Genomic DNA, 24,256 nt, shown 5'->3' with positions numbered 1-24,256 from the left:
GATGTGGATCTGTGTTCTGATGGAGCTTCTTGGAGGTGGAATCCCAGGCAATGAGTGTGGCTGGGGCCAGAGTCAGTGGATCTGTGGAGGTGGGATGTAGGAAGCAGCAGCCCCAGACTGCAGTAGCAGTCATGGAGCAACTTAGCTACTGCTTTACAGTTTAGGCATGGCAGATGCCTGTTCCCTCCCCATCCCACGTCCTGTGGACCTTCCCAGCCTGTCAAATAGGAGTGTTTGCTGAGAAGAGGATTTGGCCCATCATTAATCATTGCAGTTTTTTTAAAGCAAAAATTAGTGTGTTTGGGTGTCCAGCTATGCAAATGTTTGGCAGGGTTTACACTAGATTTTAATCCTGATACTACCTATAGTCCGCCTGTATTGGCAACTATTTGTTTGTAGGGGCTGATGAATACAAGGGGACATACTTCCCATATCGCCATATGAGTATTTACTTGTGGAGCATGTGATTATTATAAAATATTGGCAAGAGACTGCAGAGCAAGTTGTACAATGAGGCCATATTTATCTAGGTCCCAGGAGGATTTAGGATTTGCAGTGAAATTGCTACAATAAATAATCCCAGTTTTTCAGTGACGAATGGACTTCTGTCATTTCCATTTTACATATTTAATGTGATTAAATATGCTTTATTGCATTTTACTGCATCCAAATCAGCTACCATAGAGTGGTGATGTCATCCCATCTGAGAAGCAAAGCAGGTGCCAGATCGTTTTTTACATAGCTGGGCGACCTCTTAGGAAAGCCTTAAAGTGCGGTCGGAAGTAGTGATGGTTTTTCAGTAGGCAGCACTTGGCACCCTGAGTCAAGAAAGAACCAGTGCCCTGGCACAGTGCTACGGGCTGCTGGAGGTACCATCTTTCATATGAGATGTAAAATCCTCTCTCCAGAAAAGATTTTTTTGGTACTTCTGCCAAGAGTAGGTTTGCTAAGCAGAATGTAATTACCCCAGAAATGGAATTTAGTTTGCGCACCAGGGCTAATTATATTCCCTCTTTAGTTTTAACTTGATACAGTCTGTTTTACGTTATGTCAACCTCTTCTGCAGTGTTGCTGTGTGCTGTTATGCAGATGCCATGTCCTACCCCAGAGGTGGCAACATTTTTAGTGGTGGATGAAATTATTCTAGAACATATAGGACCCAATCCAGTGGGAGCTGAGCGCGCTCAGAACCATGCAGGAGACTTTCAGCATGGCACAGCATGGAGCGTGTAGCCTGTAAAGTGCTTTTGGAATACAAAATGTTCTTATTGCTGTTATCTTTGCAGATAACAAAGAAGCAGTGTTGCTGGAGTGGGGCTCTCCGACTCGGATTTACTTCCAAAGATCCCTCCCGGATTAATCCTGACACATTGCCAAAGTACGCTTGCCCGGATTTGGTTTCCCAGAGTGGATTCTGGGCCAAGGCCCTGCCAGAAGAGTTTGCAAATGAAGGAAACATCATAGCATTCTGGGTGGACAAAAAGGGCCGGGTGTTTTATCGGGTCAATGACTCTGCTGCGATGTTGTTCTTCAGTGGGGTGAGGATCACGGAACCCCTGTGGGCTTTGATTGACGTGTATGGACTCACCCGTGGGGTGCAGCTATTAGGTAGGTGCCTTTCTGAAAGTGCTATTTCTTGACTTGAGTGCTTAGAGTCTATGTACCTATGTTCTACAGCTAAAAAATGAGGCTGGACAAATCCCAATGATAAATTAGCCAGGTACTGTCTGTCCAGTAGATTAAAAAAAAATCCCACTCACTGTACCAAGTCTGCTGCTGAGAAAGTAAAAGGTTGGTAAATTCCATCAGGGTACATCTTACAATCTAAACCCATAATAATTAGTGTGTTTAAAGCTAAGCAAACATTTATTATAGGAGTGGGAAGGTGGGAAACAATAAATCACTAGCAACTGTCAGTAAATAAAGGAATTTCTGCCAAGAGAACTTGCACGAATGAAACTGCATCGGTGCACGTGCTGCAGTGTGGAATGTACCTTATAAAACATCCTCTATCTTATTTGCTTTCCCAGTGGTGGGATGGGAAAATGCATTTTATTGCTACTGTGTAATTCCTTCTCTGATGGCATTACCATGATTCTCTGGGTGGGTTAAGTGGGAGACTTATAGCTTATGCTCCAGCCACATATTCTGGGATAAGCAGCTGTTATGTAGTGGAAAACATCGTTTTCAAAATATTAGCTCAAAGGAACTGGATCCATCCTCTGGACCCAAAAGATTGGAAACATGGTTGGGGTGTGGTATGAGAGGTGCCGAGCAACCTCATCTCTGAATGAATCTGGTGGGAATTGTGGAAGTTTGGCCCCCTCACAGGAGGTGATCAGGCTCCAAGTTTGCAGACCGAAGAGCTCTGGACATCCCAGCTTTGAGGGTCTTTTCTGAACAGAATGGAAATACCTCCAAGGGTTTTGTTTCCAGAGGGAGCTAGATTAGTGAGGAACCAAAGACTCAGCAATGAAGGCCAAAGGGCTTAGCAGAGAAACAGACGCTAGCGCCTCAGCATATAACACTGGCTGCTTAGGCTTTGTTTTCTTTAGGAAAAGCGTTGTGTTCTTTATCTGTGTTAACTAACCTGTGGTAACTAACATGAGGTAAAATTCGAACGAAGACAGGGCGTTTGTAGTTTTAACACAAGTTAGCAGGTTGAGAAGCCTATGAAGAAGCCTAGGGTTTGCCCTGCTAACTTGTGGAAAACTACAAACTGCCTCCACTGGGATTTTACCTTGTGTTAGTTACCTTGTGTTCGCTAATATGTGGTAAGAACATGCCCTTGCTGCTAGTGAAGACACCCTCACAGTGTTTAGTTAGCCCTGTTTCTGACAGCTCTGCCTGCTTCCTGCATTACTTGTTGTTACTAAATCAGGGTGGCAATACTGGCTGTAGTGATGTACTACAGTATGGAAGCTAATACTGAATTCAAGATGCAAAGGGCTTGTTTACACAGTGGGGTAGTGCGCTTTATGGGGATTGCTAAAGTGCGCTAATGTGTTACACCTTGATTGGTCTGTGTAGTAGACCCTGTTGGTGTGCACTAAAAGTTCCCAAGTGGACTTGAATTGTCTACACCCGCATTATCCCACCATGTAGACAAACCTAAAGAAACTCATAGCTCTAGGATCAAACTATGTGCACCATCTCCTTACAAATAAACCCCCCCTCCCAAACCCTCAGACTGCACAAGCAGGATGCACTAAGGAATCTCTAGGCAGCACTTCACTTTGCCTCAAGAGTAGAAGGATTTATCATTTGTGAATCTGCTTGTGTACCTGAGTCATATGAACTGAAGTTGGGCCAAGAAAGCGGTGATTGGATCTGGAGATGCATAAAGTTGTCAGCTTTAGTTTTGGGGCTGAGGGTTCTGATACAAGATAGTTTAGAAGTGGCACCAAAATCTCACAAGCTATTCACTTAAGATTTTGTCCCCCAAGATGCCATCCCGGAGTGGATGCTTGCTAAGGTCAGCCACATCCCTCACTCCAAGCTAGACATCTGTTTTCAAAATACCCAGAATGATGATCTCGCATTCTGTGTTTCCCCTGTATTCTGCCTTACCCTTTTCACTGTCTCTTTTTGCTTTTGAATGCCCTCAGTACTGAAAGCTAAGTGGCAGCAACATTCAACTGAAGATGGGCCTTGCCTTTGCCAACCAGTGATCCATCCCTGGTGGGGCCAGCTTTGCTGTGCATGTGCCTCCAAGATTCTAATTCAGGCTTTTGCTGACACAAACCCTTCAAATGAAACAGGCTGCTTCCGAGTTTATACAGTTGGCTCAGTGCTCAAATATATTTATAGCATGCTGCAGCAGACTTCAGCGGGCTTTAATCCCAACAACTGTGCTGAAGCGTCTGAGTCTTGATTCCCCACTGTGCAGCACAAGAACGCATGCAGCACCTAAAGTCTTACAACTACCGTCTCTGTATACCCACTGCAGATCTTACATGCTTATTTTAATACAGGCATCTAAACACATACTACAGGCCAAACTTCTCCAAAGTTCAAGGGAACTGAGATATGGAGCTTTTGATTTTGAGACTCAGGTCTATCTTTAATATGACCTAGCCACAAATAGAAGGGCAAATCCCGCTGCCAGTGTCTCACAGAGGTCCCACTGGAGTTAGTGGAAGCCAGGTATGTACATTAAAGGGAAGAAATTGGCCTGTAAGATACTTGTAGACTTTAAGGTCAGAAGGGACCATCATGATCATCTAGTCTGACCTCCTGCACATTGCAGGCAACAGAGTCTCACCCACCCACTCCTGTAACAGACCCCTAACCTCTGGCTGAATTACTGAAGTCCTCAAACCATGGTTTAAAGACTTCAAGAGTTCACCATTTACACTACAAGACTTACAGAGAGTTCACCATTTACACTAGTTTAAACCTGCAAGTGACCCATGCCTCATGCTTCAGAGGAAGGTGAAAACCCCTCAGGGTATCTGCCAATCTGACCTGGAGGAAATTCCTTCCTGATCCCAAATCCATTACTTTTTTGCAAAAATAATATTTTCTGTGGAATGCCTTTGTCAGTTTGCCTCAGGGCAGATGGAAGACCTACCCCATAATTTGTTATGTTGGAATTTATATTGCCAGTTAAGGTCAATATGGCTCTACATATTTTCATCCCAGATGCCTTTTTCTACGACCTCTCAAAAAACAGAATATTTGTTGGGAACTGACAACGTATCTGTGAGCTGAGCAGTTGCCCTATTTGCGTGGCCAGCCAGTAATATAAGGAAAAGCCAGTGGTGCAGTGGTGATATATGTTTAATAGTTTATATTCTTTTTAATCCTTCTTTATATGTATTTTAACATTTTATAATTTTGGATTTCGTTTTCTGTTTTATTGTAATACATTTTGGTTTTGCACATGGGCATAAAGCTAAGTTGCTACTAAATAACAGCTGACTGTTCTAGAACTGCAATAGAATTACAGATGATGCAGGTAAACGACCAGAAGCATAGCCCTGGGAGTGCAATAACTGCTGTTCTGTTGCTATGTGGCCTGAGAAAGAGGATTCCATTCCACCCCAGGCATGGCAGAATTCCCTGTACAGGGGAAAGGATTTGACCAACAGTGTTTCCAGCCCAGCCAAACCAGGATGTACTTGAGAGCACCTTTCCCAGGGATAATCTAACTTTGCCAAGACTAGCTTTTAACATCTGAGCAGCACTGGTCTGTTTTCACATCGTGCCACCACCACCATATCTGAATGACTGACTGACTTTCATTTTCAGTCAGATGCCTTTTTATTTATCATCAATTTGCCAGATAAATATTGCTTCCCCCACCCCCCCAGGATGGAATTTAACCTGCAAAATTGCACTTGCCCAATGCTCTGGTTAGGAACAAATCAGTCCTGCATCAGTGCAAGGTCCCAGCTTTGCAGTGGAAAACACAACATTTGCTTCCACTCCCAGAGAGTTACAATGTAATGTTGTTTCAGAGTAGCAGCCGTGTTAGTCTGTATCGGCAAAAAGAACAGAAGTACTTGTGGCACCTTAGAGACTAACAAATTTATTTCAGCATGAGCTTTCGTGAGCTACAGCTCACTTCTTCAGATGCACAGAATGGAACACGCAGACAGGAGATAATTATACATACAGAGAACATGAAAAGGTGGAAGTATGCATACCAACAGGAAGAGTCTAATCAGTTGAGATGAGCTAACGTCAGCAGGAGAAAAAATCTTTTTTGAAGTGATAATTAAGATGACCCATAGTAATATTGTGTAATGTTGTTATTTATTTATATTACAGTAGTGGCCCAGCCAAAATTGGGTCTCCAGCATGTTAGGCCCTGTACACACACGCAGTGAGACAGTCCCTGCTCGAAAGGGTCACACATCTAAATAGACAAGACAGCTGAGAGGTGGCAGGTTAACGGAAGCACAGAGAGGTGAAATGACTTGCTGGAGCTCACACAACAGGTTTGTAGAGCAGGCATTACTACCAACTGTGTCCCTCTAGGGCTGCCAGCCTCCCATCATTCCCTCTACCAGAATGTCCTCTCCAAGCACATCACACCACGACAAACATCTACAACTAACACTGCTAGGAGATGGTAGTTTGGTAAAGGTGTGTGGTACAGAGAGTACTGAGGCAGACAGCATTAAGGCTGCAGTATATGGTAGCTAGGGTCATGGTAAAGTGTGTGTCTGTGGATGAAAGAGAAAAGGTCACTTAACTTTTCGTTTCCTTGGTCTTGTGCGTTTGAGTCAGGTATGTTATGTCTGTAGCAATCCTAACTGCTTCAAACCCATTTTCTTTATATTACTCTATTTAGATATGTGTACTGACATATGCACTTATATAAAAGTGTGATTGTATATGTATTCTTCTAGCATTATCTATAGCTAGCAGCAAGTGCTGTGTGTCCCATTATTTGGGAATCACAGCACTAGAAAGGAGAAACGATCCTTGTAACAAGGTTTTGTTAGCAGCTATAAACAGAGGGGCATTAGCACCCTGGTCACTTCAATAACACAGGGCACTCGGTATAGTGAGAGTAGGCAGGAGTGAGGCAGTCTGATTGGATTTGAAGAGTTAGTGGGAATCAGCTGCACCTGTAGGGAATTTGAGGAGTTAATGAGGTAATTAGCTCACCAGCTGGCTAGGAGAAGAATGCAAGCAGTATAAAAGTCTGAGCCAGGGAGCGGGGAGAAGGCCCTGTCTATCTGCTGCTACATTGTATGAGTGGAAGCAAGAAATAAAATTAATGAAGATGCTTGTGAAGGTGGCTGATAGTGCATGTGTGGTGTTTAATTACCAGGAGGGTTTACCAGCCAAAATGCCTGGGGCTGGAGGAGGAACCTGCTTACAATCCTATTTTGCACTTTCTACTTCTGTATGTTCACAAGGTTTTGAACTGGTCTGTGATGGAAAGTTGCCCATTGTGGGCATCAGGCCGGTGTAAATTTATGGAGGGGAATTAGTCATTTTGTAAGAGAAGAAGAAAAAAATTTTTTTTCAATTGCAGGCTAACTTTTAAACAAATTAATTCCAGTTGTAGCAAATTGCTCCAGGATTTGGGATGTTAGAATAAATCCTGAGTGAGATGGATTAATGGGTGGAATGCAGGTGACATGGTTAAAGTTGCATGATAAATGAAATTCATTACATGGGTCTGCAATTTTATCACATGGGTATCACTAACATATACAGGCGGTGTGAGTGTATGTAAAACACATTTTCTTTCTTCAGCACCCCCAGGAATCCGTTTCTGTTAATATCCTAACATAGGCAAATCGTTGCTCTTCCTATGTTAGCTCACAATAAACGAGCTTTTTGGCTAATCGAACATAGATGCAGTATATTTTTATAGCGTATTATGTTAAAAAAAGAGCCAGGAATAATTTAACTTCCCTGAAGATTGTGGCAATCTCATATAAAAGAATAATATGTGTTTAACTAGAGTCCTAGCTAATGAAAGGAAAATATACGCCACCTGCAAACAATCAATTGTCAGTATTGTTCTGTATCTGCTAAGGAGATGGAGAATTTAAATTGCTCATAAAGTTTTATTGTCTGTATGCAGTTGTCTCTATGACAGCTCCAGGAAGTTCTCTAACATGGTTTAAAATGTGACCCCAGTTTAATAAAAACTCATCTGTTCCTGTTTTAATCAAACCCACTTTGCATGAAGGCCTCTGGAGGGATGTTCATTTGTCTGTGATCGGTGTCCAGAATTTCACCTGAGGGCCAGTGCCTTCAGTATCCTAAAACTTATCTGCTCTCTCTCTGTCTGCATATGATATATGACCCCTGGAGGCTGTTGCTTCAAACAGGCCAGAGCCCGCTTGTGCTGCTGCTTTTTACTGGCTCTGTGAATGCCTGGAGTTTGTTTCCATTAGTTTTGAATGCAGCCATTTTTACTGAGGACCATCTTTGTGGCTGTGTGACAGAGTGCTGGGCATCAGCCACTGTACCAGCACTCTGATCACATGCCAAATTGATAGATTGGGGATGGGTGGGAGAGAGCTACGAGGCTGATTAACCCATTAGCCCAGAAAGTAGAAAAGGCACAAGAAGGAAGTGCTTAAGGGGGAAGAGACAGGCTGGTGAGCTTTTGAGAGTTGGAGCCAGGGGAGATCTAAGGAGTCCATGCTAGTGGAAACACAGAGCTGCACAGGTTTGTAAGGGTGGTAGGAAGAACACAGTAAATAAATTGCACCGAGTGTTTGACCAGAAGATATTCTCTGAGTGGTATGTGGCTAGAAAAAAGATGAGAGCAGGATGATGACTTGTCAGCCTAGCACTGTGCAATACTTAAAGAACGATAACTCTGGTCTCTGCTCCAAGGAGTTGACAATCCAAGTGCCTGATCCTGCATGTCTTCTGTGTGTACTGCTCGCATTGGAGCTCTGCTATTGAGAGATTCTAAGGTTTGCCATTCAGTTGGATACGTTAGAATATTTCAGATGCAGAATACACTGAGGTCTCCAATGGACCAACACTACTGACTTTAATGGATGTAGGGTAAGGTGCTGAATGACTGAGTGGTGTAGAGATTACAGAGATTGTCTTTATTTAGGGCCATATTCTGCCCTTTTCACTTAGCAAATATTCCCATTGCTTTCAATGGAACTACTGCTGGGGTAAGCTAAGGTGGTGTTAAATGTGAGAAAGTGTGACAGGATCTGGCACATAATGAATTGTAGACAGAGTTTTTAGTAAATGAGCATTCCCCTGTAATGCGTTCAACACAAATATTGCGTGGTGGTGATATCTGGGAACCTGAAAGAGAAGCTGACTGTGGATAAAAGTGAAACTGACTGGTCCGTTTTACCTGTCGGAATTGAGAGAAATGCAGAAATTAACCAAGCAGCGTGACTGATGGAAAAATAAATTCAACGTTTTAAAACTCTCTCAGCTCAGAAAATCTGAGGAGTTATGTCTTACATGAGAAATAATGTTGTCTTTTTTAAATAAGATTTTTAACTTTGTCTCAAAGTACAAGGAAATATTATACTAGTATGCACCTTTTTATACTGGAATAACTGTGTCCATTTGGGGCGGTTATACTGCTTTAACTATATTGGTGTAGTTAAAGAAGAACACATTTCTGGTGTAGATAAGACTTAGAAAACAAGAGCTGGAATATGATGCTGGAAGGGGACATGTATCTAGCAAATACTGGCTACTAAAGAGAGATTACCAAGAGTTACTTTCTTTAGCCGAGAACTTGGTGTTTTGAATTGAACCACAAGAGTGATGCTGGATATTAGGATAAGATTTCTACCACTGTTAAGGAGAAATATGCATCTTCCTAACTGAGAATTATGTAATGTACAATTTAGTCTATTTCCTTTTGGACTACATGATTCCTATTGTAATTCCACATACAATGTGGAAGTCTGTATAAAAGGGTTGAAAGTGAATATTCCTGTATAGGAATTAATGTTTGCTATCTACCTTAATAGGCCACGCACTATTTAGCAAAGAAGTTTAACCTCTGCAGCAAGGGAGATTTAAGTTAGATATTAGGATAATTAAACCCATCTTGTGGAATCTCCATCCTTGGAAGTTTTTAAGAGCATATTATACACATGCCTGTCAGGGATGATCTAAGGCAGGGGTCCCCAACACAGTGCCCACGGATGCCATGGCACCCATGGGGACATCTAAATGTGCCCGCGTCATTCAAGAGACATCATCCAGAGGTGGCACCGCCAAATTTTGGCGGCATTTTGGCGGGTGATCAACTGCCGCCACAGTCCTTCATCTGGCGCCTGCCAGACGAAAAAGGTTGGGGACCACTGACCTAAGGGCTGGTTTACACTACCACTTAAGTCTATGTAACTTACGTCACTCAGTAGTGTGAAAATGACACCCCCTGGGTGAAATAAGATACATCGACTTAAAGTGGTGACCACACTGTGCTGTGGTGGTGGGAGATGCTCTCCTGCCGACGTAGCTTCTGCCTCTTATGGAGGTTGCTGGCCTTGTGCCCGGGGCTCCGCTTACGGCCATGGCTGCAGGCTCCACTCCTGGGGCTCCGTGCCCAGGGATTCGTCCATGAGCCCTGTGCCGGGTGACCTGACTGTGGCCCCTGGGCCCCACCCATGTCCCCAGCGATGGCTCCAGATTCGGCCCTTTTGTCCCTGTCTGCATTCCCCTATCCTGGAACCATGGCCCTGCTCTCGGTCCTGTCTCGGGGGGCATGGGCAGGGGTAAGGGGAGGTGAGGTAAAAAGTTTGGGGACCACTGTCCTAAATGTACTTAATCCTGCTTCAGCTCAGGGGCATTGACTGGATGACCTCTTGAGGTCCGTTCCAGCCCTACACTTCTATGATTGTAACTTGTCCAAAGCCAAGAATTTACTCCTGTTCAGTTCAAAATGAAGCTTGCCAAAAACAAACCAAAAGATCCCAAAGAAAAATTACCACAATATATACAATTAAAAGTGAGATGAGTTTTGGCTACAGAGTGAGAGAAATACGAGGGCAAGCATAAATATGTATTGTTTTAATCCTGCAATTCCAGCTGCCCCAGTTGTGGAGGTTCTGGTTCCCTAAGCCTGTATGACAGATGACAGCTAAACAAGGCAGGTTCCAAAAAAACTAAACAGGCACTTTATACAGTATATGTCTGCTGACCTTAGACGGTATGTCGTCATTTCAGCACCTAATTGGTATTACAGCTGCTGAGTATACTTTTTATATTAGTACAAAGTAAATGTGTTTATCACCTCTGTGTATTTGTACTGTAAAATTCTTTATACCTACTGAAAACATGAATGTTGGCTTTTTCTACTACACCAGCCATAACATTGAAAAAGGAGGCGCTGTCTCAAACTGCATCCATTTTGTTCCTCCAAACTTTACAAGCTAATCCATTGTCATTTGACCAAGTCTGGAAACCTTTACTCGAGGCCTGGTTCCGAGGTCTGGGTCTGCTTTCAAATATACCAATGTAAATTCAGGGTGACTTTCTGACTTCAGTCGAATCACTTTGGATTTACAGTGGTACAAATGAGAGCAGAATCTGACCCTGAGTTTGTATTCAGTCAACGCTGCTGTTTGGCTCGATTCTGAGCACCTGCAACTCCCACTGACTTCCTCTTGGCCTAGCCTAAAAAGGCTATTCAAACACGCTGAGCCAGTTGTGGTTCAAGGAACCACCAAGGCACGTTTCCCTCCCATATATCAATGATATGTTAACCTTGTGAGTGAGAAGAGAAGCCACTTCCCAGGAGTGTGCAATGCATGCAGGGCCACAACTGGTTACGAGGGGATGAAAGTGCAGCTTGCACTGCTCTCTGTCAGCTGAAGACCAAAAACATTTCGTTAAGGACCTGCACATACTAATGTCCGTGGCAAAACTCCCCTTGACTTCAGTGGAAACAGGTTTGAGTTGAAAACAAACATTTTCAGTCTCTATAAAGTGAGAGGAATGTGGTGGCATCCTGCCTGGACTCTGCACTTAGTATGTTGTGCTGCTTTCTGAGATACTGAAGTCCTATCCAGCTGCGTTGAAACCATGCTAACAATACAGTAGTTGCCAGGTTATGGCATGTTTTTCAGAAGAAAAAAAAATTCTTGTCTGCATCACTCAGGGAAAATAGTGCTTGAATCCTACTACAGTATTGTAATGAGGATGGCAAACCTAGTATTTCAAACTGTGCTGTGACGAGGCCTTAAACCAAAGCATAGGCTAGAATTACTTTTTTCTTTGCTTACTCTAAATGAATGAATCAGTTTGGATTTTACAACCCAAAATATTCACTCTGTCCATCACTCATAAGTGGCTCCTTTGTGATTTCTGAGAAGTACAGCTCATTCTATTCTGGGTTTCTGTGTAAACACTATTGTGAGACTTAGGACTCGTCTAGATAGTTGAAAAACTGAACAGGTGCAACCTGGTGTGTAGACCAGGCCTTAGTTTGATGTCTCCTGTGTTGTCAGAAGTGTGTTGTCAGATGTTACCGGTGTGGTGCTCTGCTCTCTCCTTGTTGGCATCACTCGGCTGCGTGTGTGTGTTCCCTCTATGTGCTGCCCCAGCTCTGCACAGATAGCTGACACAGCAGACCCGAAGAGAACCCCCAATGACCACAGAGTCTAGTAAGGTACGAAGGCACGTCAGCCAGGTTTATTGCTGCATTGGATACAGTAGTAGTTCTCCGCAGATTACTTAGTCTACCGAGCATACTACAAATATGTACCCACGGTCAATGGACTCGGCTCAGTTAGTGGCGGGACTTTCCACTGCCCTCGAGGCCGGACAAAGACATCACCCCAAGGATGCATTCTTATACACAGGTACAAACAAGTTACACATCACTCCTGACGTATTGAGGTACAACCCTTCTACGTAGCAAGGTACAACCCCTCTATGTAGTAAGGTGCCGCCTCTCACCTTGTACATGTTGGTTCGATCAAAACAACTCTATCCATCATTTTACCCTTTTGCCCGTCATTGGGATGGGTCGGCCTGTTCCTTGTTATCTGTGTGGAATGTGCAAGTATGTGAATGTTCTGATCTCTAGTGTCCAGTACCTTTTAGGTATGTATCTTCTTGCAGCATCAGCCCTTTCCTTGCCAGCTTCTGTGAGCAGGGCCTGCCTCTGGCTCACAGCTTCACTTTGCTTTATGTTAGCAAAGTCTTGACCATTACTTTAATTCAGGCCTCAGGCCTCATACTGGGCCTTTATCAGGGCCTTCACTTACTATATTCTGTCTTTGGACCTAATTGTGCCCCCATTGAATTCAATAGAAATTTTGCCATTGACTTTGAAAGCAAGACCTAGCTTTTACGGACATAAAATTTCAAGTCCTGCCTCCAGGTATATTAGAAACTTTCAGATGGCATCATCAAGATTCTCTTTTTCTTCCCATCCATCTCCAATTCACTGATTACTTTGAGTCATGATATTTTGCCAGTTTTCTATAGTTCCCCATCGTATTTTGGTCACCCCATCTCAAACATATATTAGAATTGGAAAAGGTACAGAGAAGAACAACAGAAATGTAGGGGTATGGAACAGCTACCACATGGGGAAAGATTTAAAAAGATGGAATGTTAAGCTTAGAAAAGACATGACTAAGGGGGGGATATCATAGAGGTCTATAAAATCATGAATGGTGTGGAGAAAGTGAATGAGAAGAGGTTTTTTTACCCCTTCACATAACACAAGAATATGGGCTCACCTGATGAAATTAATAGGCAGCAGGTTTACAACAAACATAAGGAAGTCTTTCTTCACACGAACGCACAGTTGACCTGTGGAACTTATTGCCAGGGGATGTTGTGAAGGCCAAAAGTATAAATGAGTTCAAGAAAGAATTAAATGACTTCATGGAGGGTAAGTCCATCAATGGCTATTAGCCAAGATGATCCGGGGTGCAGCTCCATGCTCTGGGTGTCTCTAAACCTGTCTGCCAGAAGCTGAGGCTGGATGATGGGGGAGACGGATCTCTTGGTAATTGCTCTGTTCTGTTCATTCCCTCTGGGGCACCTGGCATTGTCCACTGTCAAAAGACATACTGGGCTAGAAGAACCATTGGTCTGGCCCAGTATGGCCATTCTTGTGTTCTTATATAGCAGGATAGGTGTGCATATCACTTCACAAATAAGACCTGGGGCCTGATGATCCTACTGTTGATTGCACTAGTTTCACACCAATATAACCCCGCTAATTCCTGATTTACGCTGATCTCAGTGAGATCAGAATATAATAGAATATAGAATATCAGGGTTGGAAGGGACCTCAGGAGGTCATCTAGTCCAACCCCCTGCTCAAAGCAGGACCAATCCCAGATCTAGGCCTATAGTTTCTGCTCCAAAAAAGTTGGTGTTTTTCCTGCTCATTTCCCATCTTCTCTAACACCTATCAGCACCAACAATCATTGTTCTCCAAGGTCTTTTCAGATCAACTGTTTGTTTAACCTAGAGTACATCCCAACTGATGCTGGTGGGTGCTGAGCTCCTCCTGTGAGGTTCTGAGAGCCTCCAACTCCCAGTGATGATTGGGAGATTCAGGCCCAAACTCTTCCATTTTGTTCCTAATGTGCTCTTCTGCCGAGCTTACATTTTCCCCATTTATTTTGTGACATACAATAAAAATAATATGCTGAGTATCAACATGTACTTTGTAAGTGGTGCTGCGCATAGTTATGGAAATTATTAAAAGGACATTATTAACATAACTCTCAGTTTAAAACACATTTCCTCGGAGATGGTTTCGTTACTAATAACATCTCCAGATTATTAAAACAAGAAGAATATCAGGTTTACATTTTATCTTCATGCTCTTCATTTTGTATTGTATTTTATTTATTTTGCATTTCACTCCATCTTGAGCAGTGAACCTAAACTGGTTTGTTTAATTTTTGCTTATAGTCATTTTCAATTTCTGCTTCTCATGTACCATCATAATTCCGGTTTTTATTTGGGTCTCAGATACATTTAAAAATGAGGCATTTCTATTCTTGACAGGGTTTGTTTAAAAAAAGAGGAGGGAAAATAAAAAGCTAGTAAATTTTGAGGCTGTAACTAAGAATATAGGATTTGGCAGATCAGAACAGATTGTTGGCCCATGAAATCCAATATCCTACCTCTTGACAATGGCCAGCACCTGAAGTTTCAGAAGAAGGTGAAGACCTCATATTATGCACCTAATGGTCCCTTCCCTTTAAGAACAGTTAAGTATCTTCAAAAAATAAATTATTAAATGTCCTACTTTCCTTTAATAGAAGAGCCTTTGGAATAAAATAATCCTTCCCTCATGTCTGCATTATGTCAACACAGACTGTAGTACTTGTAATACAAGGCCTTGCCTGAATCCTTCAGGTTCATTTTACAACTGTGCACTTTCAACTTCTTGGCAGTCTGGGGAAGCTAAGAGCACCCAGCACCTTGTGGGATATGCCTACAGTGCTTATCGGAACCAGGAGAAGGATGGTATGATAAATGCATTTCCAGAGCTAATTAGGTTTCGACCCCTATCTGATGGAGTTATATTTTCCTTCTCATTTCACACACTTTTTCTGTCACCCATTAGCAGCAGCTGCAGCTGCAGGCAGGCAGGCAGGCATCCTGCAAGGTCTGTTCACATATGTCAGGTGAACTGGTTTTGTTAACCCAGAATGTTTGCAGTGAAAACATGTTTGCAAGTAAAAAATCCCTGTCTCTTTCTGTTCCTGATTCCACACCTGTTCTGTTCTGGCTGCATCTAGCCAAATATCTCCATTAACTTGAGTATATGTCTGTGCATGTGGCTGGCCTTGATGTTGCCTTCCTTATGAGAAATCTTGTTGTTGTTATTGACATTATATGAGCGCTAGATCTTGACTCAGTACTAGCACAGCTCTGACAGAAGGAAATGACCCTAATATGGGGGCAGAGTTCAGTGCGGTGGTAGGAAGCAGTGAGGAAGAATGCTGAAGAATTGGAGAGTGGTCATGGAGGAGCTACAAGAATGAGTCAAGTCCCGGAAAACATGCATTACAGGGAGACACTCATCAACTCAATCCATTTAGCTTATTAAAGAGAAGGTTAAGAGGTGACTTGATCAATCCATAAGTAGTCGTAGTGTTGTTATATTATTTATTATTTGTATTATGGTAGTGAGTATGGGAACTCCATTACAGATCAGAGCCCAGTTATGCTAGGCATTGTACAAATACAGAACACACACAGTCCCTGCCCCCAAAGAGCTTACAATTTAACTAACCTACACAAGGAGAAGAAAGCTGACAGTAACGAACTCTTTAATTTAGCAGATAGGTGCATAACAAAATCCAGTGGCTGGAAGATGAAGTCAGAAATATTCAAAATGGAAGAAAGATGCATGTTTTCAAGTGAGGGTAATTGGCAACTGGAACAGGTTACCCAGGGATGTAGTAAATTCTCCATCACTTGAAAAATGCTAAAACAAGATGAGATGTCTTTCTAAAAGGTATCCTGTAGGGCCTCGTTTCAGTGCTTAAGCATATACCTGTCTTTATGCCTGTGAAATTATGGGACTACCCGTATGCTAACGTTAGCTATTTGCTTGGATAGTCCCATTGACTTGCATGCTTAAAGAGGGATACGTGCTTAATTACCTTGTCAAATCAATGTCTAGTTCAGCTACTGGCTATTGAGCTCAATGCAGAATCACTGGGACAGATTCAATGACCTGTGTTATGCAGAGGGTCAGATTAGATAAGCATAATTGTCCTTTCTGGCTTTAAAAACAATGGCTCTTTAGAAGTAAATTTGAAGGAGGGTGAGGTTGTATAGTGCATAGACTATCAAGGAGGATGTTCCAGACTTAGGCTGGCATGAGAAATTGTGAAGAATTTTTTGTGGGATGAGACCAAGGAAGCCCCAAGACCAGCAGAATTAGCAGTATACGGCATGAACAGGCTAGTAGTGGGCTATTAGAAGACACAAGTAGACAGGTCTAAAGCTGTGTAAATGCTTGAAGGAGAGGAGGAGGAAACTGAGTGGAAAATCGATATGGAGGGAGACTGGAACTCATTGCAGATGCTTAGAGGGTTGTGTGTTTCAGCATGTTGGCTAGACGTGAGGGAGCCCTAGAGTGGAGCTGGAGGAGCCTTGTGAGAAGGAGAAGAAGTTGTCCTTCCACTGGTGTACATTTTCTCTTGGCAACAGATGGTGAGACTGTTTGATGGGGAAGGCTTGAGAAGGAAGCCACAAATACAGAAGAGCAGGTGGGAGCTGTAAGTTTCGGTGTCCAAGACCTGCTGACAGAAACAGAGAAAACAATGGCAGTGACTCAGGGTACGTCTACACTAAAAACACTACAGTGGCACACTGAAGCTGGACTGCTGGAGTATAGGTACTTACTACAGCAATAGAAATGTTATTTCCGTCACTGTGGTAAATCAACCTCTCCAAGAGGTGGTAACTAGGTTAGTGGAATAAATCTTCCATCAATCTAACCATGGTCTAGACTGGGGGTTAGGTGGTCTTAATTACACGGCGCGGAGCATGACATTTTTCACAGCCTTGAGAGCTGTAGTTAAGCTGACCTAACTTTGTAAAGTAGACCAGCCCTCAGTCCCTGAGGAGTGGAGGAGGAACCAGGAGCGAGGAGATAAAACAATCCATTGAACAGTATGGACAATCCATTGAACAATGTATTTATTGCCCAGATAGTTTGCTGAGTTCAGATTAGGTTTGTAATTTGAGATGGTCCCTGCCTAGTTTTGGACGCATATCCCTTCTCCCTGGAGCAGCAGCACTGTTCCATTTGCACTCAGAAGCAATCCACTCAAGAGGTAAGACCTGTTGAATTGGTACCCTCAGATATTTGACGTAACTCCTGTGCATAAGCAGGCTATTTTAGCAAGTCAGGTACATCATCCTGACTCCATGACTAGCCAAGAGATCACAGAAAAACAGGAGAAAACTGACAGCAGGAAATGTTTGAGTCCAATATGCTTCCTAAACTGAAAGTAAAGTTGGTGTCTGTCGTAAATGAAATAACACTTGTTTGTCTTAAACATGCATCATTCAAAGGTTCCTTTTATCATGCAGCTAATTTCTTCTAGAGGTTTATTGCTAATGCTAAGGCTGAATAATATCAAACGGAGCATTTTAGATCAGGAACATAAACAGGATTAAAAGACTTGATGAAAGGAAAGGGCAGATTTAACAGTTGTATTGGGGGGGCCCCCATGTACTCCACAACTCTGTGATTATGGAATTTGCTGCAAATATACTGGTTGTTGCAGAATTGTTTGTACTCTAGATCACAAGTTTTCATTTAAAAAAATCTCTTTCTAGTGCTCTTGGCTGCAGAACAAACCTTGAAAACGTGAACTGAGTGCAAAGCAGTGCAGTGCTGTCTTCCTGAGGAGTTGTCCACACAAGAACACTCAAAGTAAATTAATTGGAATTAACTAAAATAGTAAATTTAAAGTGCTTTAGTTAAATGCTGTGTGGACATTCTTATTCAGAGTCAAAGTGGTCTTCATTTGGTTTAGTTTAAAAATTAATTCAGTTACACCAAGTGATAAACCAAATCAAGATCCCTTTGGTTCTGAATAAGTGTTCCCACATGGGATTAATGCAGTGAACTAATTTGTTTTGGGAGGTTGTGGAATTCCCATCGTTGCAGATTTTTAAGAGCAGGTTGGACAAACACCTGTCACGGATGGTCTAAATAATACGTAGTCCTGCCATGAGTTCAGGGGATGGACTAGGTGACTTCTCAAGGTCCCTATGATTCTATGATTAAATTCACACCGTTAGTGAATCACGATTAACTTTCCAGACTGTCTCCAAGTTTCAGTGGGCTGCTAAATCTGAACTCTGTTTCTAAACATGATAATTTAAATGTCAGTATTGTATGAGCTTAAAATCTTCTCTCTCTCACCAACAGAAATTGAGCCAATAACAGATATCACCTCATCCACCTTGTCTTGGCTGCAACACTGCATATTTCATTGGTCATTTTAGCATACAGACTTCCATCTAGTATTTGTTCCACAATCCCTAATTCTCTCCCCCACCACTTCAGGTTCCAAAAGCCCCTAATTGTTGATGTCTCCACAGCTCATCCCCATTGGCAGCTATTTAACCATGCTGTTATTTTTATGGTATATTTAGTTTTTTAATCTTCCTTGACTGTTGTCAGTCTTTCCAGCCCCATAATCATGTTTGCTCCCTTCATGCAGCCTCCGTGTCCTGCTGCCATTTTAAAAATGCTGCTCTGATGTTGAGATGTTAAATCTTTTCCCGTTTTATGATGAGAATGAATTCAGCTTGACACATCCATGAAAAACTGATTTGATTCCCTGGGGGGCGGAAGGTAATCTCAGTCAGAGTCCTTGATTACAAATAAGCATGAGTCAGACTTCCCTGAGTGGTTGTTTTCTCAGGAAGCTGGATTGCATTGTTGCCCACAGATTTAATATCCCTTCTCTGAATCTCTGATGAGGAAAAGAGTCAAGCAATACAGGTTGCTGTGATTTTTGTTTGAGATGGCTGTCTTTTTTAACAGCCAGTGGTTCAGATGAAAATGGGGGTTTCACACAGGAATATCTTTAAAATATATAAAAATCCAGTCCCCCATGAATCTGCAGCTGAGTCCCAGCCAGCAACGTAGCACTGAGATGAATCCAAAAGCAAGAGCTGGCAGGAGTTAATTCTGTGGATATTAAGCAATCTTGGGTTGCAGATGGGAAAGGAACGTAATGGTTTTAATGAGTTTTAATGTTGAGATTTGAGAACGTAATATTAATGGATTTCCAAACCTGTTGCATCATATTGATCATGTCTGGCAAAATATGCTGTCTCTGCTCATTGTAAGGCTTTCTGGCATGATGCTTTCAAATAAGCAGATCTCCCTAGAGTTTCATCTCTCATGTCATTCGCCCATCTCTTGATTTATCTAAAACTAGACTGAAAAACGCATAGGAAAATATGTTGCATATGGGATGCTCCTTGTACAAACTATCTTAAATAAATATAGAGGCTAAAATATCATGCCCTGAAGCCAGTGATCACATTGGTTGCTCAATGGGAGAGAGCCTGCAACAGTCCTATTCCATTCGTGGTGCATCTAATAGTCCTGTTGACTTTGAGAGATTTGCATATGCAAGGCTGGCAGGATTGGTCCCAGTTTCATGCCCCATAATTTGCTTCAGCGTAAATTTAGGATAAATAGTTTGGCATTTTCCTGCAGAAGGGAGACCATTACCCTTACTGCCCATTATAATAAATTCCACAAAAAAAGTTGTTGAAGTTTCAAAATGAAAAACAGAGCAAAGAAGTGAAGAGAATATTTCTAATGAAACCATACAGCAGTACACACCAGACACAGGGCACTCCCTTGTGGCAACCTAGCTTTTAGAGAAAATGGGTTTTTCAGCCTGTTCCCCCACACCTCCTTCTTCACAGATCAGTGGAGAGGCGTTTGTTGCTGCTGCAAGAACACAGTTATGAATCCTAGTTCTTATATAGCACTTTCTATCAGTAGATAGTAAAGCATCTTACAAAGGAGGTTAGTATATTTATCCCCGTTTTACTGATGGGGAAACCGAGGCACGGAAAAATAAAGCAACTTGCAGGCTGTCTGAGCTCATGACTGGGGAACAGCCTGAGCACATAGTTCCTGTAAGCCTGCACCAAATAGAAGGATTGGGCACAGCCCAAAGGGAAGGAAGTTGCCATAATCTAGGGCAGTGCTACTCAGTGGTGGTCCATGGGCCGGTGCCGGTCCACGAGCCATTGGCTGCCAGTGCATGGCGAGTTTCCAGGAAAGAAAGAGAGAAATAATAGTATAATTTAAAAATTGCACTGGAATTCCACCAAGAATAATTATCAGTCAATAAAAGTCGACAATATTAAATAATGTTTTCAGAAGCACATATTATAATATTGATAATTATGCCATAGCGCTACAGCATGTTTTGCATGAGACGTGTGAGCACGTGCTTACCCCACACCTTCGCATATGAAGATCCTGCCCCACCAGCAGTTACCATTAAGAAGTTGAATAGAAAGTGTCATACAGATCTCTGCACGTTTGTCATTTGGGACCCCGTCCGAAGCCACTGATCTGAGAATGTAAGTACTAATAATATAAATTTTAATAATTATTTTCTATCCTATCCCGCCGTATCCCTTATGAAGTAGATAGAGATAATGGAGCACCACGCACCTATAGCCAAATAGAGTAGTGGACCAGGCACTGAACTGGAACTCAAGACATTGGTTCAGTTCCTATCTTAGTCAGACTCCCTCTGTACCTGGGGCAAGTCACTTAATCTACCCCCCACCTGTCAAATGGGGACACTCATGTTCAAACACTCCAGGATGTTCTGAAGATAAAATCTACTAATGATTGTGAACTGCTCTGCTATTACCGTGAGTAGGGGGAAGTTATCAGCTGAGGTGTAGTGTCTTGTCTTTGTCTGATTTGACTCAGATTGTGAGCTCCAGGAGGCAGGCAACAGTCTGTTTTATAAAGTACTGTTTCGGTATACAGTGTTACATATGTGACTGTCGTTAATGCCAAAAGTTCTTCTGGTGGTATCTCCTGCCCAGCTGGCAGCAGGAGTGACTAAAAATCCAATAAGAGAACCCAGTTCTGATGAAATTTCTAACAGAACTTGATGGACATTAGAGATTAGGATAGTTTGAATCATCCTTGGGTAAACATACAGACATCTGGGGGTTTATCTGAATTGAACGTCCAGACTTTATGTGGTTCACCCATCAACAATCCCACTTCCCCAATCCTTCATTTATGTGAAACAGTCATTCATTCTAGCCCCAGTTTGAGTTCTGTGCCCCAACCAGATTTGAGGTTCTCTCACTTTTGATATAGGAATTTATACACATGGGAAATGAGATCTCTGAAGACTGAGGATATTAACTGTGAGCCTATCATATGGTGCAGGGAAGAAAAACCCTTCTCACTGGAAACTAGGTAAAGTCTGTCTTCCTTCCCCTTCCTCCTGCGCATGGGAGAGATCCAGTCAGCTTTATACCTACTGGGACTTTTGCCTGAATAAGGACTGCAGAATTTGGACTCAATACGTGTCACATTTGATCTTTGGCAGGTTGAGAAGTAAAATATTGTGGGAGCAAAAAGACCTCTCTCTGGTCCCAGAATCTGTCAGATTTGTCTGCAGTGGAAAGTGTAAGCATGGGCTGAATGTAGTCAAGCAGTAAGACATCCATAATGTATTAAAATGATGGAAAACAAATCCTTTGCAGATGAAACAAATGTAATGCTCTGATTTGATATGTTACAATATAATCATCTTTAAAAGTATTTATAATTCAGAACAAATCAGCAAACTCTTCATTAAAAACAGATCTAAAATAACAATATCCATAACCTAATTCAATTTAGGTACACATAAATCACTTGCAATTCAAAAGCATTTTAAAAAACTGATTAAGGTTCACCGCTGAGTTCAGTGAGTAGATAAAAATTGCTACATTTTTTTTCTTATAAATTTGTTTCTCTTAATTTAAATGATTGCAGTTAGATGGAAGTGCTAGAGATACAGAGTTTTTTTTTTATGGTAGCATCTTTCAATGAATGGCACAGGTGTCATTTTTTAAATCAGAAATGTGAAACTTGATGTTGGAAGGGCATATCGGATGGGGTCCTGCAGGGATCAGTTCTGGGTCTGGTTCTTTTCAATATCTTCATCAATGATTTAAGGGTTTGTCTACACTGGCACGTTATAGTTCTGCAACTTTCTCACTCAGGGATGTGAAAAAAACATACCCCCTGAGCGCAGCAAGTTACAGCGTTGTAAAGCGCCAGTGTAGACCGCGCTGGGAGCTATGCTCCTCGTGGAGGTGGGTGTTTTAGAGCACTGGGAGAGAAGCGCTGTGCCACAACTATACAATCCATGTTTAACATTACCAGTGTAGACTAGCCCTTAGATAATGGCATAGAGAGTAAACTTATAAAGTTTATGGACAATACCAAGCTGGGAGGGGTTGCAAGTGCTTTGGAGGATAGGGTTAAAATTCAAAATGGTCTGGACAAACTGGAGAAATGGTCTGAAGTAAATAGGATGAAATTCAATAAGGACAAATGCAAAGTACTCTACTTAGGAAGGAACAATCAGTAGCACACATACGAAATGGGGAATGACTGCCTAGGAAAGAGTACTGTGGAAAGGGATCTGGGAGTCATAGTGGACCACAGGCTAAATATGAGTGAATAGTGTAACACTATTGCCAAAAAAAAAGCAAACATCATTCTGGGATGTATTAGCAGGAGAGTTGTAAGTAAGACACGAGAAGTAATTCTTCCATTCTACTCTGCGCTGATTAGGCCTCAACTGGCATAATGTATCCAGTTCTGTGCACCACATTTCAGGAAAGATGTGGACAAAGTCCGGAGAAGAGCAACAAAAATGAATAAAGGTCTAGAAAACATGACCTCTGAGGGAAGACTGAAAAAATTGGGTAGGTTTAGTCTGGAGAATAGAAGACTGAGAGAGGGCATGATAACAGTTTTCAAGTACATAAAAAGTTATTACAAGGAGGAAAGAGAAAATTGTTCTCGTTAACTTCTGAGTATAGGATATGAAGCAATGGGCTTAAATTGCGGCAAGGGTGGTTTAGGTTGGACATTAGGAAAAACTTCCCAACTGTCAGGGTGGTTAAGCACTGGAATAAATTGCCTAGGAAGGTTGTGGAGTCTCCATCATTGGAGATTTTTAAGAGACAAACACCTATCAGGGATGGTCTAAGACAATATCTAGTCCTGCCATGAGTGCAAGGGTTTGGATGAGATGACCTCTCAAGGTCCCTTCCAGAAAAGTTCAGATGCTGTCAGGTTTACAGCAATGACCCTCTGACAAGTTTGCATGATTTGGAAATCTGGCTTTTTGCAATGTACTCTCATGTTCACCATGATTGTTGAAAGCCATCCACTTAAAACGGCCTATGTTTAACAATAAATTCAACCATTTATCCCCTTGTCAGCCAGGAATCAAGGGGGCTACACAACTGCAAGTCTCTGTTAAGAACCTGACTAGAGTAATAACTTTCAGATGTTTAAAATATGCACCACAAATCTACAGCATATAAATACAAACGTATCCCAGTTGAGTAGGTTCAACACTGTATACTTACCAGACTCAAAGGGCCTGTTTGGTGTATAATAATGTTGAGTTTAGAATGGCTTGGAGAGGCAGTGTGTTCACATCATCTGCAATACTGTCAATCTAATATGTTTTTCAATTTCTCATTTTTAGTTGCGGAATTAAACAATCTAAGCACAGAGGTGACAAATGAGGAATGTCAGTTCATCAGATACATACAAAAAACCCAACCCCAAAGTGAAGGATAAAAGTTCACTGCTATCCAGAACACAGTTCTCCAGAAAAAAGCCATTTGTAATATACTGTACCCCAGAAATAATCACACAAGAGCTCTATGCATGGGTTGTTCCTTTATTTAAGGCATATAATTGCATAATATCCCATCCTGGGAAGGCTGAGATTAGATGCAGAGATTTAGAGTGCTAAGCATTACTGGTAGTTTGTTGCACCAGTAATCTGCTGCTTGTATCCAACAAGACCATACCATTAATTTGCTTGCAAAAGATTGGGCACAATCCAGGCACGTAACAAAATAGAGAATGTTCCCGTTAGAAACCTAAAAGTTCAGCTCCTAGGGATTTTGATATATTGTCTGTATTCGGCTATTTCTAGGTCCTGTCACCAGAATATAGAAACAAAAGTGGGTGGTCATTAATTAATTGACATTTGTAAAGGCCCTTGAGACCCCTGGATGCAAAGCACTGTTA

General features: G+C 42.1%; 1 protein-coding gene across 2 annotated transcripts in view; it reads left to right on the top strand.

Annotated features, from left to right (window-relative positions):
* Nucleotides 1-24,256, top strand: part of NEURL1 (neuralized E3 ubiquitin protein ligase 1) — a 270,785-nt gene that overhangs the window by 170,524 nt on the left and 76,005 nt on the right. For both annotated transcript variants that reach the window (XM_050958122.1, XM_050958123.1), the window contains exon 3: nt 1,287-1,608. In XM_050958122.1, coding sequence (XP_050814079.1) covers nt 1,287-1,608 — 322 coding nt within the window. The remainder of the gene's footprint in view (nt 1-1,286; nt 1,609-24,256) is intronic.

Source organism: Gopherus flavomarginatus, chromosome 6 (genome assembly GCF_025201925.1).
Source record: "Gopherus flavomarginatus isolate rGopFla2 chromosome 6, rGopFla2.mat.asm, whole genome shotgun sequence".
In the NCBI taxonomy this organism is placed as follows: domain Eukaryota; kingdom Metazoa; phylum Chordata; order Testudines; family Testudinidae; genus Gopherus; species Gopherus flavomarginatus.
The sequence above is the reverse complement of the archived record's forward strand: the minus strand, read 5'-3'. Positions and strand labels throughout refer to the sequence as shown.